General features: G+C 38.8%; 1 protein-coding gene across 1 annotated transcript in view; it reads right to left on the bottom strand.

Moving 5' to 3' along the window:
- Window positions 1–17,613, bottom strand: part of HEPH (hephaestin) — a 98,551-nt gene extending 80,938 nt beyond the window's left edge. Inside the window, exons 1-4 of the mRNA XM_055268591.1 lie at window positions 17,408–17,613; window positions 9,582–9,761; window positions 7,720–7,964; window positions 6,518–6,730 (exon numbers count right to left, since the gene is read on the bottom strand). Of these exons, the coding sequence (XP_055124566.1) occupies window positions 6,518–6,730; window positions 7,720–7,964; window positions 9,582–9,761; window positions 17,408–17,556 (787 nt within the window). The 5' untranslated portion in view covers window positions 17,557–17,613. The remainder of the gene's footprint in view (window positions 1–6,517; window positions 6,731–7,719; window positions 7,965–9,581; window positions 9,762–17,407) is intronic.
- Between the last annotated feature and the right edge of the window lie 2,145 nt (window positions 17,614–19,758).

The raw sequence follows: 19,758 nt of genomic DNA, 5'->3' as shown, positions 1-19,758 counted from the left end.
ACAAGAACTGCTAAAAGCAGCTCTAAATCTTGAAACAAATCCAGGAAATACATAAAAATGGAACCTCTTGAAAGCATACATCAATCACACAGGACCTGTGAAACAAAAAATAAAATTTAAAAAGCAAAAACAAAAAAAAATTTAAAAAAACCAAGGTACACAGGCAACAAATAGCAAGATGAATGCAATGGTACCTCATATCTCAATACTAACATTGAATGTAAATGGCCTAAATGCCCCACTTAAAAAATACAACAATGCAGAATGGATAAGAAGTCACCAACCATCTCCTGCTTCAGGAGACTCACGTAACAAATAAGGACTCACATAAACTTAAAGTCAAGGGGTGGAAAAAGGCATTTCCTGCAAAAGGAAACCAAAAGTGAGTAGGAGAAGCTGTTTTTATAACAGACAAAACAGACATGAAAGCAACAACAGTTAAAAGAGACAAAGAGGGCCATTATATAATGATAAAAGGCCTTTTCCAACAGAAAAATATTACAATCCTAAACATATATGCACCTAACACTGGAGCTCCCACATTTATAAAACAATTACTAATAGACCTAAGAAATGCCATAGATAGCAACACAATAGTAGTGGGAGACTTCAATACTCCACTGACAGCACTAGACAGGTCACCAAGACAGAAAGTCAATAAACAAACAATGGATTTAAACTATACCTTGGAACAAATAGGATTAACAGATACATACAGAATATTTCCTCCAAAACTGCCCAAGGTAATTTATAGATTCAGTGCCATCCCCATCAAGGTACCAACGACTTTCTTCACAGAATTGGAAGAAATAACTACTTTAAAGTTAATATGGAACCAAAAAAGAGCTCCCATTGCCAAGTCAATCCTAAGCCAAAAGAACAAAGCTGGAGGCATCACACTACCTGACTTCAAACTATACTACAAGGCTACAGTAACCAAAACAGCATGGTACTGGTACCAAAACAGAGATACAGACCAATGAAACACAACAGAGCCCTAAGAAATAATGCCACACATCTACAACCAACTGATCTTTGACAAACCTGACAAAAACAAGAAATGGGGAAAGGATTCCCTGTTTAATAAATGGTGCTGGGAAAACTGGCTAGCCATATGTAGAAAGCTGAAACTGGATCCCTTTCTTACATCTAATACTAAAATTAATTCAAGATGGATTAAAGATTTCAATGTTAGACCTAAAACCAAAAAAATCTTATAAGAAAACCTAAGCAATACCATTTAGGACATAGGCATGGGCAAGGACTTCATGTCTAAAACACCAAAAGCAATGGCAACAAAAGCCAAAATTGACAATTAGGATGTAATTCCACTAAAAATCTTCTGCACAGCAAAAGAAACTACCATCAGAGTGAACACGCAACCTACAGAATGGGAGAAAATTTTTGCAATCTACTCATCTGACAAAGGGCTAATACCCAGAATCTACAAAGAATTCAAACAAATTTACAAGAAAAAAACAAACAACCCCATCAAAAAGTGGGCAAAGGACATGAACAGACACTTCTCAAAAGAAGACATTTATGCAGCCAACAGACACATGAAAAAATGCTCATCATCACTGGCCATCAGAGAAATGCAAATAAAAACCACAATGAGATACCCTCTCACACCAGTTAGAATGGCCATCATTAAAAAGTCAGGAAACAACAGGTGCTGGAGAGGATGTGGAGAAATAGGAATGCTTTTACACTGTTGGTGGGACTGCAAGCTAGTGCATCCATTGTGGAAGACAGTGTGGTGATTCCTCAAGGATCTAGAACTCGAAACACCATTTGACCCAGCCATCCCATTACTGGGTATATACCCAAAGGATTATAAATCATGCTGCTATAAAGACGCATGCACACGTATGTTTATTGCCGCACTATTCACAATAGCAAAGACTTGGAACCAACCCAAATGTCCATCGATGATAGACTGGATTAAGAAAATGTGACATATATACACCATGGAATACTATGCAGCCATAAAAAAGTATGAGTTCATGTCCTTTGTAGGGACATTGATGAAGCTGGAAATCATCATTCTTAGCAAACTATCGCAAGGACAAAAAACCAAACACCGCATGTTCTCACTTACAGGTGGGAATTGAACAATGAGAACACTTGGACACAGGAAGGGGAACATCACACACTGGGGCCTGTTGTGAGGTGGGGGAAGGGGGGAGGGATAGCATTAGGAGATATACCTAATGCAAATGATGAGTTAATGGGTGCAGCACACCAACATGGCACATGTATACATATGTAACAAACCTGCACGTTGTGCACATGTACCCTAGAACTTAAAGTATAATAAAAAAAATTCTTCGATCTGATTGACAATAATAACACAACCTATAAAAACCAAACCTCTTGGATATAGCAAAAGTGGTGCTAAGAGGGAAGTCCATAGTTCTAAACGCCTACATCAAAAAGATTGAAAGAGTGCAAACTGACCTTCTAAGGTCACACCTCAAGGAACTAGAGAAACAAGAACAAACCAAACCCAAACCCTAGAGATGAAAGGAAATAACCAATATCAGAGAAAAACTACATGAAATTGAAACAAAGAAAACTACAAGATAAATGAAACAAAAAGCTGGTTCTTTGAAAGAAATAAATAAAATTGATAGATCATTAGCAAGATTAACCAAGAAAAGAAAAGAGAAAATCCAAATGACCTCATTAAGAAATGAAACGGGAGATATTACAACTGACACCACAGAAATACAAAAGATTCAAGGCTACTATGAACACCTTTATGCACATAAACTAGAAATCTAAATGAGATGTATAAATTCCTGTAAAAATACAATCCTCCTAGATTAAACCAGGAAGAAATAGATACCCTGAATACACCAGTAACAGGCAGCAAGATTAAAATGGCAGTTAAAAAATTACCAACCAAAAAAGTCCAGGACTAGATGGATTCACTGTGGAATTCTACCAGACATTCAAAGAAGAATTGGTACCAATCCTTTTGACACTATTTCACAAGAGAGAGAAAGAGGAAACCCTCCTTAATTCATTCTATGAAGCCAGCATCACCCTAATACTAAAACCAGGAAAGAACATAACCAGAAAAGAACATAACCAGAAAAGAAAGCTACAAACCATCTGTTCATATCCTTTGCCCACTTTTTGATGGGGTTGTTTGTTTTTTTCTTGTAAATTTGTTTGTGTACATTGTAGATTCTGGATATTAGCCCTTTGTCAGATGAATAGGTTGCAAAAATTTTCTCCCATTCTGTAGGTTGCCTGTTCACTCTGATAATAGTTTCTTTTGCTGTGCAGAAGCTCTTTACTTTAATTAGATCCCATTTGTCAATTTTTGCTTTTGTTGTCATTGCTTTTGGGGTTTTAGACATGAAGCCCTTGCCCATGCCTATGTCCTGAATGGTATTGCCTAGGTCACATATACACCATGGAATACTATGCAGCCATAAAAAATGATGAGTTCATGTCCTTTGTAGGGACATGGATGAAGCTGGAAGGCATCATTCTCAGCAAACTATCACAAGGACAAAAAAAACCAAACACCGCATGTTCTCACTCACAGGTGGGAATTGAACAATGAGAACACATGGACACAGGAAGGGGAACATCACACACTGGGGCCTGTTGTGGGGTGGGGGGAGTGGGGAGGGATAGCATTAGGAGATATACCTAATGCTAAATGACGAGGTAATGGGTGCAGCACACCAACATGACACATGTATACATATGTAACAAACCTGCACATTGTGCACATGTACCCTAAAACTTAAAGTATAATAATAATAAAATTAAAAAAAAAGAAAACTACAGACCGATATCCCTGATGAACGTAGGCCCTAAAATCCTTAGCAAAATACTAGCTAATGGAATCCAACAACATATCAAAAAGATAATCCACTGTGATCAAGTGGGTTTCATATTCACTTGATGGGTATGAAAGGGATGCAAGGATGGTTTAACATATGTAAGTCAATATATGTGATGCACCACATGAACAGAATTTTTAAAAAATTACATGATCATCACAATAGATGCAGAAAATGCATTCGACAAAATCCAACATTACTTTGTGATTAAAACTCTCAGCAAAATTGGTATACAAGGAACATACTCCAATGTAATAAAAGCCATATATGACAAACCCACAACCAACATTATACTGAATGTGGAAAAGTTGAAAGCATTCCCTTTGAGAACTGGAATAAGACAAGGATGCCCACTCTCACCACTCCTCTTCAACTTAGTTCTGGAAATCCTAGCCAGAGCAATCAGACAAGAGAAAGAAATAAAGGGCATCCAAATATGTAAAGAGGAGGTCAAACTGTCACTGTTTGCTGGCGATATGATAATTTACCTTGAAAACCCTAAAGACTCCTCCAGAAAGCTTCTAGAACTGATAAAAGAATTCAGTAAAGTTTCTGGATATAAGATTAATGTACACAAATCAGTAGCTCTTCTATAAACTACCAGTGACCAAGCAGAGAATCAAATCAAGAACTCAACCCCTTTTACAATAGCTGAAAAAATAAATAAACAAATAAATAAATAAATACATACATACATACATATATACTTAGGAATATACCTAACTGAGGGGGTGAAAGACCTCTACAAGGAGAACTACAAAACACTGACGAAAGAAATCATAGATGACAGAAACGAATGGAAACACATCCCCTGCTCATGGATGGGTAGGATCAATATTGTGAAAATAACCACACTGCCAAAAGCAATCTACAAATTCAATGCAATTCCCATCAAAATACCACCATCATTCTTCACAGAATTAGAAAAAACAATTCTAAAATTCAGATGGAACCAAGAAAGCACCTGCATAGCCAAAGCAAGACGACTAAGCAAAAAGAACAAATCTGGAGGCATCACACTACCTGATTTTAAACTATACTATAATGCCATTTCACCAAAACAGCATGGTACTGCTATAAAAATAAGCACTTGGACCAATGGAACAGAATAGAGAACTGAGAAATAAACCCAAACACTTACAGCCAATTGATCTTTGACAAATCAAACAAAAACATAAAGTGTAGAAAGGACACCCTTTTCAACGAATGGTACTGAGATAATGGGCTAGCCACATGTAAGAGAAACTGGATCCTTATCTCTCACCTTATACAAAAATCAAATGAAGATGAATTAAGGACTTAAATCTAAAACCTGAAAGTATAAAAATTCTAGAAGAAAACGTTAGGTAAACCCTTGTAGACATTGGCTTAGGCAAGGATTTCCTGACCAAGAACCCAAAGGCAAATGCAATCAAAACAAATAGTTGGGACTTAATTAAACTAAAGAGTTTTTGCACGCCAACAGGAAGAGTCAGCAGAGTAAACAGACAGCCCATAGAGTGGGAAAAAATCTTCACAATCCATACATCTGACAAAGGACTAATATCCAGAATCTACAGTGAACTCAAACAGATCAACAAGAAAAAAAAAAACAATCCCATCAAAAAGTGGGCTAGGAACATGAATAGACAATTCTCACAAGAAGATATACAAATGGCCAACAAACATATGAAAAAATCCTCAACATCACTAATGATTAGGGAAATGCAAGTCAAAACCACAATGCGCTACCACCTTACTCTTGCAAGAATGACCGTAATCAAAAAAATCAAAAAACGGTAGATTCTGGCTTGGATGTGGTGAACAGGGAACAGTTACTTCTACACTGCTGGTGGGAATGTAAACTAGTAGAGCCACAAGGAAAACTGTGGAGATTGCTTAATGAATTAAAAGTAGAATTACCATTTGATCCAGCAATCTCACTACTGGGCATCTACCCAGAGGAAAAGAAGTCATTATACAAAAAAGATACTTGCACATGCATGTTTATAGTGGCACAATTCACAATTGCAAAATCAATTGGAACCAACTCACATACCCATCAATCAACAAGTGAATAAAGAAACCATGGTACATATATACGATGGACTACTACTCAGCCATAAAAAGGAATGAATTAACAGCATCTGCAGCGACCTGAATGAGATTGGAGACTACTATTCTAAGTGAAGTAACTCAGGAATGGAAAACTAAACATTGTATGTTCTCACTGATATGTGGGAGCTAAACTATGAGGGTGCAAAAGAATAAGAATGATACAATGGACTTTGGGGATTTGGGGAAAAGGCTGGGAGGGGGGCGAGGGATAAAAGACTACAAATAGGGTGTAGTGTATAGTTCCAGGAGATATGTGCACCAAAATCTCACAAATCACCGCTAAAGAACTTATTCATGTAACCAAATACCACCTGTACCACAATAACCTATTGAAAAAAAAATTGTTCCTAACCCCCAAAGAAAAAAAGTAATGAAATTGCCAAAAAAAAAAAATAGTGCAAAGTGAGTTTAGCAGAGATTTTTCTTGCTAATAAACAAGAGTGCTGACTTAGCACTCCTCAGGTTGCTGCCCAATATGTAGGTGGTTCAACCATATCACTGCTACCCCTAGATGTCCGACACTACACCTCATAGCTGATCCTTGGGACCTGTACCTCTTTTACAGGTGATGAGAGGCCCAATTAGGCCAGTTGCAATGTCTCGTGGAGCATCTACATGAGAATGGTAGATCCAGGTGAGGCATGCTGGGTCAGCATCGGTGGGTGCATGGCCTTCTGGAATGGTCCAGTTGTAGATATGGCTGCCACCCGGGGGAACAGAGTCATCAGCTTTCAGTGGCCCAGAGGAGCCATCTGGGTATAGGGAACCTAGAAATGAAATTGCACATGCCCAGGCCCAGAATAAGTGAGGGACAGTGGCAAATACGTAAATTAAGACAGAGCTGACATGTAGAACCCTAGGTCCAGTCTTAAAAAATGTAGCATGCTAATGACCTGCATAGTATTCTTCACAACCTAAGGAGAGCACAGATTTAGGTGACATTTAACCTAAAAAATCCAGTCCTCACATTAGCAATGGGTGGAAAGCTTGTAGCCACTGGAAAATTTCTGTGACTAGGAAAACTACAGCTTGGCCTGATCTGGTAATGCCATAGCGTAAAGCTGGTGGCATAGAAGCAAGAAGACAGAATTCCCTCCCTTCAAACACTCACTTAAAATAAAAAATCAGGCAATCACAGAATTTCAGTCTGCAGTCAACTTAATGATTATTTGGTTCACTTCTCCATTGTATGGAAGAGAAAACTAAGGAAAAGTAACTTGTCCAGGATCATACAGGGATTTAGTGGCCCAGCCGGAGTCTTCTGACTTCCCTTTCTATTCCTCTTACTCACTGTTGTCAGTATTATAAATCACTGGGCCAGGAATAAGGGAGGTAGAGATAAATAAGCTGAACTCCCCCTTAGGGAAAAACAAAATGGAACTTTCAGAAGACTGTGACACTAGGATGACAATCCTTCATATATGTAGCATTCTCTTTTCTTTTCATAGAATATTCAAATATTCTATGGAGATGCCATTCAAACAGTTCCTTGTGTTAAGAGGTAGACTGTGTCTTCACATTTCTGAGAAGGAATCTGAGACCCAGAGAGAGACAATGACTTGTCCAAGTCACACAGTATATGAATGGCAGAACTGATACCACTGCCCACCCTTGTTTACTCTGAGGAGAGTCTTTGCCACCTCAGCTAAATAGGAAAAAAAGAAAATCTTCACTACCAACTCTTCTCCTTCACATGGCAGTAAAGGAAAACTGATATTTGTTGGGCATGGGGGAAAGAAATGATGGAACAGTTTACCTTCGGAGTCCTTCTCGTAGAAGACACCATGAGGGTGGATGGTATAGGGACGAGTGGCAAAATTCTTCAGGTGGATAAGAATGACATCCCCCACTTCAGCCTGCAACACTGGCCCCAGGAAGCCCAACCAGGCAGGCTGGGCCACTTCATCTGTGTATGAGTCATCCTTGTATTCTTTATAGATCGTCTTCTTGTAGGTTCCCCCTACCCGGTTCTTGTCAGACTTTAAGAAGCTGGAAGCCACTCTGGGAAAGAAGAAAGAGAGTCATAATTTTGCCCCCCATCTTCAAGCCTTGGGAGGTTCCTTTTCCAGAGGAGACTGACCAAAAAGTGACTATCTTTGTTTAGGACAAAACAAGAGGAAATGGCATTGTACTGATCAAAACATGGAAGTTTTAGATTTAACTATTAAAAATTTCAAATATCAGCATATGAAATTGCTGATATTTGACCACTTTAAACTCACATAAAAGGCAATTTCACAGTTTGACACAATATGTAGTAACAAAGAGACAACCAACTGTGGACTGACTCTTTAAGTGATCGACTCCTCATCAATGTAGCCTGACTTAGCATCATTCTGATACATATGGGAGGCCTTAGGGCATAGTGCTTATAACTCCAAGCTTTGGAGCCAAGCCACTTGGATTGATTGCTTACTCTGCCACTTCCAAATTAGTGGGATGTTGAACAAGTTACTTAACTTCTCCATACACAATTTGCCCATCTGTAAAATGGAATGGAAATAATCATAGTTCCTAACTCAGACAGCTTTTATTAGTGACTAAAAAAAAAAAAAAATTCAAATACACGAAGAGCTTAGGACAGTGGCAAATAGTAAAAGTTCAATAAATGTGGAATATTACTACAAAGTATTAGGGATGGAGGATAATGAATTTATTCCCTCAAAAAAATTAATACAAGGACTCTGACTCTGAAACTAGATGAATACTTTATATCAAAAAAGACAGAGTTGTTATTCCTACTATACTCTAATTCTTCTCAGAGAACTCAGAGATGTTACAATCAACTTTGGAAAACTCCAAAGCTTTTGAGAGAAAAAATCAGTCATAGTCACAAAAGATTTTTTCATACATTCATTTATTCTTTAACAGATATTTGTGGAGCACTTGCTATTTTCTAAGATCAGGAAAGGTTAATCCTGTGGGATCTATGAGGGACAGAGTGGTGAGAAGAGTATTAGTTTACATTCACGTTATCCAGGTTCAAATCCTATCTCTTTCATTTACTAGTTATAGGACTTGGATAAGTCACTTGACCTCCCTGAGCTTCAGTTTTCTCATCTATAAAATAACTACACACATACTTTCCTTCTAGAGTTTTTGTGAGAGTTGAGACAAAGTATGTAAATTTCTAGTATGGTCTGTGTCACAGAGTATTACATAAGTGAGAGCTATTACCATTAATTCCTTGATTCTAAGGCTTACTTTCTTTTTTCACATTTTCACATATCTGAAATAAATATACAGTAGCTTCACCAAACTATAGAAGCATAGCTCCCACCCATACATCTTATAAACACTGTATATATTTCATTATTCTTTTTTAAAGTCAAACAGTTGTTATTAAATAAGTAAGCATTGTGGGTATCAGATTAGAAAACAGCAAATATGGAATTCTCTTTAGGACTCTAAAAATATTACGGAAAACTCCAGATGAAATGCTGGCTTCTGAGTCAACTAGCCTTCTTCCCAGGAAATCTGCCACTGAGTATGTACAGCTCGGAGCGATCAGGAGCTGGCTGCTACCACACTCTGGGAAAGGGGTCTCAAGATGCTACTTCCTGACCTCAAGGGTGCTCCCACAACTTCCCCTCAAATACCACAAGAAATTAAACCTACATGTCACTGTCCAGAGGCTGGTTCGTGATGACATTTCTTCCCTTGGGAGCATAGTTCCACTGCACATCCCGGATGCCCAGGTAGTAGACTCGAGTGGCTCCATCAGTCAGTTGAGGCCACAAGGACTGCATGAACAGCAGAGCCCAGAGGAGGTGGCCTGACTCCATGGCCCACATTACTCTGGGAAACAGGCAAATAAAAACTGCTGGTGTAGAAGAAAGAGAACAAAGGGGCTTTCTACGTGTCCAGAAAACTGAAGAGGCAAGAGCCAGGTTGAGTGACTGAGAAAGCAAAACCCAATTAGCCCAGTTTCTTTAACTTACCTGATTCCTTTTAGTTCAATAAGTGCTCAGTGATTGGATTTTGAAGGGCATAGTTAAAAAGTCACCTGTGCTGCTAATCGTGTATTACTAGTTCCTTCAGAATACAGATCTGGATTGTTTTCTCAATGGTGTAGCAGGAAGAATGTGCTCTGTCCCAAGAATCAGGAAACAGGCACCAGGAGCCTTATTGGGCCACTAACACTAATTCTCCCTTTGCCTCTCCTTTCCCATGGGCAAAAGGGGAACACTCATTGTTGTTGTCACTTCTCATCCTCTATAAATTGTACTTAACAACAAGTGAGAATTTACCAAAAAATATTTACTAGAATATTCATAAACCCAAAATAGAAACAGTCAAAATATTCCTGAACACTATAATGAATGAATACATGCATTTTATTCATAAAATGAAATTCTTTATAGCAATAATAATGAACAAACTACAACTACACACAACAATATGAATGACTATGACAAATGTAATGTTTAAAAAAATAGACACAAAACAGTACATATTGTATGATTTCATTTAAATACAGTACAAAATCAGGCCAGTGTAATCTATGCTGGTAGAAGTAAAGATAATGTTTGCCTTGAAGTAGGAGTCTGTGACTGGGAAGGGAAGAGGAGGGCTTCTAAGTAATGCTCTGTTTCTTGATCTACATGCTGGTTGTAAAAACGTGTTCAGTTTATGAAAATACATTGAGCTATAAACAAGATTTGTGCACTTTATGTGTATTATACTTCAAAAGTTAACAATGAACCAAAAATAAATGGCAATATGTGAGAGGAGTATTTGAACTTCTCAGAAGAAATGTTGTCTGCTGATTCCCAAAGCTATTCATAAATTCATTTCATAGGTCTAATCCTGAATCAGAATCAGACCCAAGATTCTAACCTCTCACTTCAATACATAAGACAGGACGTTAGACTTCCTGGGACTAAGACGAAGCACTCAGTGATACCGTACACAGTTACAGTCAAACACAGAAACAGACAACATCACATAAATACATAAACTTTCACACACAGGTACATGTAGTCTTACCTAAAAGCAGAGATGCACACACTTCCATTTACACATAAAATCACTCTGTTACATAAAATCTTAGTCAACTTCAGAATAATAATAATAAAGCTATATTTATTGTATGTGCATGGTACATCTGTTCCAAATGTTTTACACAGATTAAATCATTTATTCCTCACAACCACCCTATGAAGTAGACACCATTATTATCCCCATATTACAATGGAGAAACTGCAGAACAGAGGTGTAAAGTAGTTTGCCCAAGGCCATCTAGATAAAAATCGGTGGAGTTGGGATTTGAGCCCAGGAAGTGTGGCGCCAGCATAACCACCATGCTGTACTACCTTCCACAAAAATATACTTGCACACTCACATGTATATACACAGAGAACATACATATGCCTATAGCAACAGCCATATCTACGAAAAACACACACATTCTGAAACAAGCAATTACATGCAAGTTATAATCACTTTACAAACAGACATACATACTCATGTAGGCAGAGATATACCTAATAGATTGTATTAATGATAATGATGATAATGGCTACTATTCACTGAGAGAGCATTACATAGTAGCACCATGTCCAGTGCTTTATATAAATTATTTCGCTAAATCTTCAACCCAAGCACATGAAATAGGCATTGTTAATAAAAAATAGACAATCAAATATATGCACAGATTCACATATGGATAGAAAATCCCCAGATATTTACCCTTTTTAAGAAATAAACTTATAGACTACTTCACAAACTCTCAGTCCTCTCCATATGCAGCAGTGACCCAAGTGTTAATCCCTACATTCCATATTATATTTGGCAGAAAGTCCTTGATGTAAGAGAGGATCTGTTTTGGGGTCCTTTTTTCCAAAACCTGGCTCTCCCACTGACCAGCTGTGTAGCCTTGGGGATTACTTAACCACTCAGAACCAGTTTTCTCATCTGTAAAATGGGTTTAATAATATCAGCCCTGGAGAAATAAATCAGAAAGCTTACATGAAAGGGACAAGTATAATCCATGTTTGGAACATAGTAGGCAGTAGTAACCACTGGTTGCCTTCCTCTTCCTTTTCCCTCCTGGCTACAGTTTGTTAATTCATCTCTACAGTCTCACATGCATCATACTTTCTATATTCCTCCAGAAGGCCACCTCTAGCCTCTCCATATCACTATCTTTTGAATGGCTACTTACTGTCTATAGCACCCAATTAGATTAAGTCAGACTCTGTATTATTGTTACCTTTCCATCTCATGACCTGCCTCATGAACTGTCTTCATTTCCCAGATGGGACTACACACTCCTTGAGAGAGAATGTCATTTTTTAGAGTTCGGTGTGTATCTATTACCAGACATGGCGATGGAGGCCAAGTAGATGGGCAACAACAGCTATTGTTAAAGTGACATAAAGAAGTACAAACATACATTTTTCCATCAGTTGGGTCTAGTTCAAGTTCTAATACTTGTTCAGGGTGAATTTAGGCAAGTTTCTTCACCTCATTTTTCCCATCTATAAAATAATTGACTATATAAAGCTGGACTATATAGTTCTTACCTTTTGAGGGAGTCACAGAAGTGTGATAATCTAAGTGCAGAACCATAAAAATGTGGTATGTAATGAGCTCTCAAAGAGTCCTTCCAGCTTTCACATGCTGCCAATACTCACGTTCACCGATGAAACACAGGCATACTCACATACACCTACATATAACTCTATATATGGTCACACAAATAGTCATGCTTTGGAATCCTCAACAGGGAGGGAGTGTCCTTGGTTCATTCCAAGTCTGAATGCAACATGGACCCCTTTCAATCTTCTTTCTCAGAGAGGTGTCAACAAAGCAGTTGTGCCTTGAACTCATTTACCTAGACAGAAAACTGTCCCAGGCAAGAGCTCCACAACTGGAGAAACACATGATAAAATTGAAAATATTCCTGGGAGAGACTAGCGCAGGCCGTCAGCATACAGTGAACAGTGGTGACTTATGATCCAAATGGCTTAAACAATAGAATCTGGGGAATGGGGGGAAATGCCACCTAACATATCCCTAGCAGTTTCCAGATTGCAATGTGTTTTTCATATCTGCCATCTTATATAATTCTCAAGATCTTGAGAGATAAGGAATACTTACTCGATTTTACATCCAGGGCACAGGCTTTGGTATCAGGCTACCTAAGTGAATCTTGGCTCCATTTTTCCTAGCTGTATGATTTGGGAAACTTCTTCATTTATTTAGCCACAGTGTCTTTATTTTTTAAATGGTATTAATACTATTAGCTACCTCATAGAGTTTTGTGGGGATTAAATTAATTAAGATCTGTAAGTACTTTAAGGGCACATGTAAGTGATCAAAAGGTATTAGTGGCTATTACTATTGCAAGTAAGGAAATAGTTTGGAAATGAAACTTGCCAGGGCCATAAAGATTTTCCATTTTATGAATAGCAACAAATATGTGCACACTCATAAATTCCCATATATGGTAACACATTCTAAGCATACAGGAATATATACATAGGTATGAAAACGCTCATAGCCCAAGCTGAACTCTCTTCTTGGAAACAACATGGTATAATGTAAAGAACTAGAATGTTTGAGTCAGACAAACTTAGGTTTAAGTACTGTTTTACTGTATATTTAAATAAGATAACTTTTTGCAGCATCTAGGACTTAGTAGGCACCTGATAAGCATTTTTCTTCCTTCTAATTATTGACATCCTTTCTTTCCTCCTCAAATCTGAATTTGTCATTGTTATTGCTGCTGTTTAATTTGGTTTTATCATATACTATAAGAGCAGAAAAAATGAAAAACCCATAAAATCCTTTATAACCACTTAGATGTTAGGCCGGGCACGGTGGCTCACGCCTGTAATCCCAGCACTTTGGGAGGCCCAGATGGGTGGATCACCTGAGGTCGGGAGTTCAAGACCAGCCTGACCAACATAGAGAAACCCCGTCTGTATTAAAAATACAAAAAATTAGCCAGGCATGGTGGCGCATGCCTGTAATCCCAGCTACTCAGGAGGCTGAGGCAGGAGAATCGCTTGAACCTGGGAGGCGGAGGTTGTGGTGAGCTGAAATCGCACCATTTCACTCCAGTCTGGGCAACAAGAGCAAAACATGGGTCTCAAAAAATAAATAAATAAATAAATAAATTAAATTAAATTAAATATAACCACTTAGATATTTCATGGTAAAGTGGAAAGCATTCAGGCACCAGAAAAAAGTAAGTTCTAGCTCTGGATTCATCACTTATTGGTTATATAACCTTGAACAAGTCCCTAACTTCCTGAGCCTCAGTTTCCTCATGTCTTAAATGAGGATTGTCTCTACTTTGGGCCCCTCATTAGTTTTTAATAAAGGTCAAATAATATGAAAGATGTGAAAGCCCTGTGTAAGCTTTTCACTTGGGCAAGGATTTTTTTTTTCTCAGCTAAGCCCATAGAGAAGAACCAGACTGATAAGGAAAAAGAACAGGAAGAAATAAAAGGAGAAATGAAATAAGTAAGTTGAGAAAGAATCCTGGAAAAAAGTAAAAAAAAAAAAAAAAATTAAAAAGGAAGGCAGAAGGAATAGGCACTCAAAGGAAGGAAAAGAGAAAGACAAATTCTAGGCTATTTGTATAGTTTAGTTAAGATATACTGAAACCTTGTGCCAACCTGGAGAGATCAGCCAATATAAAGTTAAGCCTCCCTTACCTTTACCTTACCTTCCTGCCATCCCAGTGTCACCTGGGTCTGGTCCCTATTATTCATAACAATTTGCATTGCTGTGTTCCCTAGAATTTTCTAACTGTTCCTTTATTGTGACAATGCTCTTTTCTCTCCCTCCATCTCCCTTTCTCAGTTATACTACTTTGGGCTAGACAGGCTCATCCTAAACGAAGGATTACTCAACTGAATAAGGGAATGCTGAGCCATCTTTGGGGCCCTGTCTCCAATCTCTCAGCAGCCTTCCTAATAAAACCTCCATCAAAATTCACCTTTTGGTCCTCTGCTTTCTTAACTCTGTGATAGAAAACACACTGATTTGAAGTTAAAGACCTTGATTCAAATCCCATCTCTTGTCTGTGATAGCTATGTGACCTTTCAATAAATTATTTTAGCCTTAGTCATCTCATCCAAAAAATGGGATGATATTTATTTCACAGAATTGTCTTGAGGCCCAAATAAAACCATGGATATTTGAGTCCCTAGCAAAAGAATTGCTTGTCATATAATAGATGCTGAGTAATGAAAAACTGAATGTGTTATAGATTCACACATGCACGAAACCTTTAGAAACCATCTTTTTCAATCACCCTCATTTGATATATAAAAAACTGAGACCAGAGAGGTGCAGGGATTTGCTCAAAGTCAGGCAGCCAGTTGTTAAAAATATCCAGAATTTGAACCAATGATTTCTAAAAGATTTTTGCTATGTAGAAACTAAGACTACTCAAATTCAGATGTTTAGCTTAGTTCAGCTATCATTTATTGGCTTACTCTGTGCCAATCTGGTCTCAAAATATGAAACCAAACATGGTTATTTTTAAGTATTTGAGTTCCCACTTATATAATCCTCAGACCCATCACCTCAATAAATTCCTCAACCTGTGAGACAGAAGATGAGCAAGCTGTTTCGACAGGAAAATGAACTATTCTGTATGGCTCCAGGATTGGCCCTGAAACAGACAAGCCAGTGTAGTCCTGGCTATTTTGGCGAGAGGAACAAAAGGAGCCTATTGTCTCCTTTAACTTTCCTGCACATTAGCCAAACCTCCTCCAACTTTTTGGCCACTGACTTTTTCTCCTAGTGGCCAGGACCCCCCTAAACCCAGCTAAATAAACATTTTTGCACAGGAAGGCAGGTGAGGTAGGGTTTGAGAAGAGAGAAAAGAAAGCTTACCTTTGCTAGAGAAAACTACTCCATATTCATGTCAGCGGCCCATTAATGCTGCACTGCAGACCCCAGCCTGAGTCCGCCAGCCATGTTCAGTCAGTATCTTGGTTACAGGGCCTTTCTCCTAAATTAAGTCCAGGATTCCAGTTTGGCAGGGTTTACTGGGATGGGAGGATGAGGGAGGGGGAAGGGCCGGGTGCCCTCTTTTCCAGACACAAAACTACTGGAATGTCCTGTTCCTCTGGGGCCTGGTTTTATACAAAACCCGGGATGGTTCTTTACCCAAATCCCGGTGTTTTACAAATCCTGGTTAGGATCTCAGGAGGAATTACAAGGGGGTGGGTTGTACTTCTGTTATCAGGACTTGCTAATTGGTCTTTGCTGAGAGGAGGACACTGTCAGTGTGGCCAGCCAAAGCTCATGGGTAGATTTCAACAGCTCCATTTAATAAATGAAGTAGAAATGGAAAGAGCCTCCATCTCACCAGCTCTTTCCCTTCTTGCTCTGAAGCACAATTGTCAGCCCTGACTATTATTCTGAGGTCATGGCTGCTTGGTCATAAGTAAAAATAAAACTGGCAATAAAACAAAGAGCTTTTTTTCTACATTCTAAGCCCTATGTTAACCATTTTACATGGATTCTCTTATTTAAGTCTCACAAGCATCCTGTGAGATGAATACTCTAATTCTCTCTATTTTACAACTGAGGAAAATTCAGCTCTAAGAGGGAAGGTAACTTGTCCAAGGTCACACACTTAGAAAGTAAAAGAGAAGAGAGATTTCCTGGGTCTGTCTAAACTTTTAACCATGAAACCACCACACACAATGTGCTGCTTAGGGGAGAAACTTTCGAGGGGGTAGGAGGGACTTCACAATTATTGAAAGCCTACTGGCCACCAGTCACTGGTGGATTTTTTTATACATACATTAACTTTGCCTCTGTCATTTCCAGCAGATTCTAGAGTGAAATTTTATATTAACTATATTTAACATTTTCTACCTGAAGAAACCAGATATAGCTAGAAGATAGCCTGGATTAACACAGGTCAACACCCTAAAAACTAAGACATGGAAGAATTGAAAATTCTAAAAAGAAAAAAAAACAAAATGTTCCCCCAACAATTCAGGGTAAAACTGGAGTCTGGATTTGTTTAAAGTCAAAGGTCATTCCCATTCCTGGTGGAAAGAGAGAACAGTGAAAAGTCACTGTCTTCAGTCAAGTGACCAAGGTTCTCACCCCACTTGCTCTAGGAGTAATCAGCTATGTGGATTTTGTGGATTTGGCCCACTCCCTTCTCTTCTCTGGGCCTCTTTCTATTTCTACAATGAGGGTCTTAAACTAGATATTGACCCTCCCAGCCCTGTAAATTTACACACCTAGAATTCCATGAAGAAAGTATAGTCTAGATATTAAACATAGAAGATAAAGAGGTTTCAAAGACACAAAGTATAGGGAAAGAATGAGTGGGGAGCAATTTGTGGCAACAGGTCCGAGAATACTATGCCTCTCTAAAAAGGACTGCATCTACCCAACAGACCCAGGTATAGGAAGGGGACAGGTATGATGGAGGTTCCACCACCTGATATTCTTACTTTGTGATGAGGAGATCTTGGCTAGGAGCAGATGCTTTTCTCCAGGCAGGCTGGGCACATTTTCCTCTTCTGAATTTAAAGTGTCTGGAGCAGGGTCCAGGGAAGAGAACATTCAGAAGACTGAGCTGGTAGGGCAAAGTCTGGGTCATAAACCACTAGAGATTCTTAAGTGTGCTCAGACACTTAGGCGCTGCCCCATGGACAGCAACTCAGACCAAGGCAGGTGGAAGCACCAGTAGGAAGGAAGGAGGAGCCACCAGCCTCAACTCCCTTAGAAATGCTCAGTGGTCAAGGGAAGCTTAGCCAAGCCATGGCAGCCCCTAGAATTATCTGCCTTGCACACATGTGAACCTTGAAGCAAGAAAGGGGAAGTGGAGACAAAACTCATTAAGCTGAGATCCAAGTCCAAGCTCTAAGGCATTTATGACAGGGAGGGGAAGGGATAAGGCCTCTGCTCTGACTCATGAAAGACAACAAGAACAGGTCATAATAGACTTGAATCAACACAGTGAAGACTGCAGGAGGCCAGGTAGGCCAGGTTTCCAGATTTGTATTATTCATTCACCAATTTCACTGACAGTACAAACAGCACCCACCTCTTCTGCAAATCCAGGGTACATTTCTGGTTCCTTCTCCTGGAGGTCACTTGAAAAACATTTTAAAGTTGATGTCTACAGACAAGAGGTTGGCAAATTTTTTCTATAAAGGGCTAGCTACTAAATCATTTATTTCCAGAGCATACAATTTCTGTCTGCCATAACTACACAAATTTGTCTTTGTAGCTCTCAAGGTATATCATTGTTCCAATAAAAATTAATTTACAAAATAAGCAGCAGGCTAAATAATAGACTTTTTTTTCAATATAGACATTTGCAATATGGCATCACTGTTAAGAGCATGAAAACTGAAATCAGATATTCTGAACTGAAATCCCAACTCTGCCACTTCCTGATTCTATGATTAAAGTAATTTAATCCCCCTAAACCTCAGTTTTCAAATGGAGATAATAATATTACCTATTTTATAAGACTGTTATAAGAACTTAAATAAGGCTATACGTATTAACTATTTAGCACAATAACTGGAACATAGTAAAGGCAAAAATTAGAGTTATAATTTTTAATTTTTCAATTCTAAATAATTGTTGAAATCTAAATAATTGTTTCCTCGTTAGGACGCAAACTGTATTAATTTGTGTCAAAAAAGAAGAATGTTTCAAGAATCCTGGCTTCACGTTCTAGTTATGCTACTAAAGAGCACACAGTGACCCTGGACAAGTCTTTTTGCCTTTCTATCACTCAGTTTCTTCACCTATAACATGAAAAAGGTGGTCTAGATTTGGGTTTCTCAAAATTAATTTTGGCAGCAGAACCCTTTCCCCAAACAGAATCTTAGTAAACACCCACTACTTATGGAAGATGAAAGTGATTTGTTCTAGGTAAGGCAGGGAAGGAGATAGAAATGGGCAAGGGTGAAGGGACAGAGGAACCTGTCCGCTGGGTATGACTGGTTTCCTAGACAATGTGACTGTGTCCGGAGCACCAGTAAGAAATGTCTAGGATGCTAAAAACAGATTTGAAAACCGTAAGACCAGAATATCCTTACGGGGCCTTCATGTGTTAAACTCTGTCACTAGAACATCTTTTCATTTATTCATTCGACCAATATTTCCAGGTTACTCATCTATCAGTAACACATGGCCATCAGTAACACATGGCCCTGGGGTGGCTACAAAGAGGAGAGGACCCCAGAGACCTTCACATTACAGTCAACATGGTCTAGGATGAGAAGCATGGCGTTTGGAGTCAGAAAGACTAAGGATTGTATCTTGGCTGCCTTTCTCTGAGCTACGTGACCTTGGGCAAATCACTTAACTTTTTCGAGCCTCTGGTTCCTCATCTGCAGAATAGGAATAATAACACTTCCATGACTGAAATATTGTGAGGATTAAGTCAGCTGGCATTTGTGTGAACCCTTAGCACAGTGCTCAGCATGTTCAGACCCCCAGTAAATGTTGTTTTCCTTCCTATATTTTCCACAGTAATTTTTGTGACAGTATCAGGTACCAGGAGAAAATTAAAAGCCATGGGTAGTGCCTTAGCACAGACAGTCTAACCCCTTTACCTCAGGATCCTCCGATGAGCTTGTCTTTGGCAGTTTCTTAAAAAGAAGACCTCTGGGGAAAGGTGGAGGGGTGCAGGGAAGAGGGGGTTGTCCCCCAGAGACCACATCTCTGAAGCCACTCCCCACCACCACTTCTGACCAGCAGACTCTGTTATGCTTTGGAAAGGTTGCTCTGCATTGCTGTGATGTGTAACAGCCCTAGGCTTGCTCTGGGTACACTGTTTGGG

The sequence above is a fragment of the Symphalangus syndactylus genome, chromosome X (genome assembly GCF_028878055.3).
Source record: "Symphalangus syndactylus isolate Jambi chromosome X, NHGRI_mSymSyn1-v2.1_pri, whole genome shotgun sequence".
NCBI classification, from domain to species: Eukaryota; Metazoa; Chordata; class Mammalia; order Primates; family Hylobatidae; genus Symphalangus; species Symphalangus syndactylus.
Note: the sequence above shows the minus strand (reverse complement) of the source record. Positions and strands in the feature narration are given on the sequence as shown.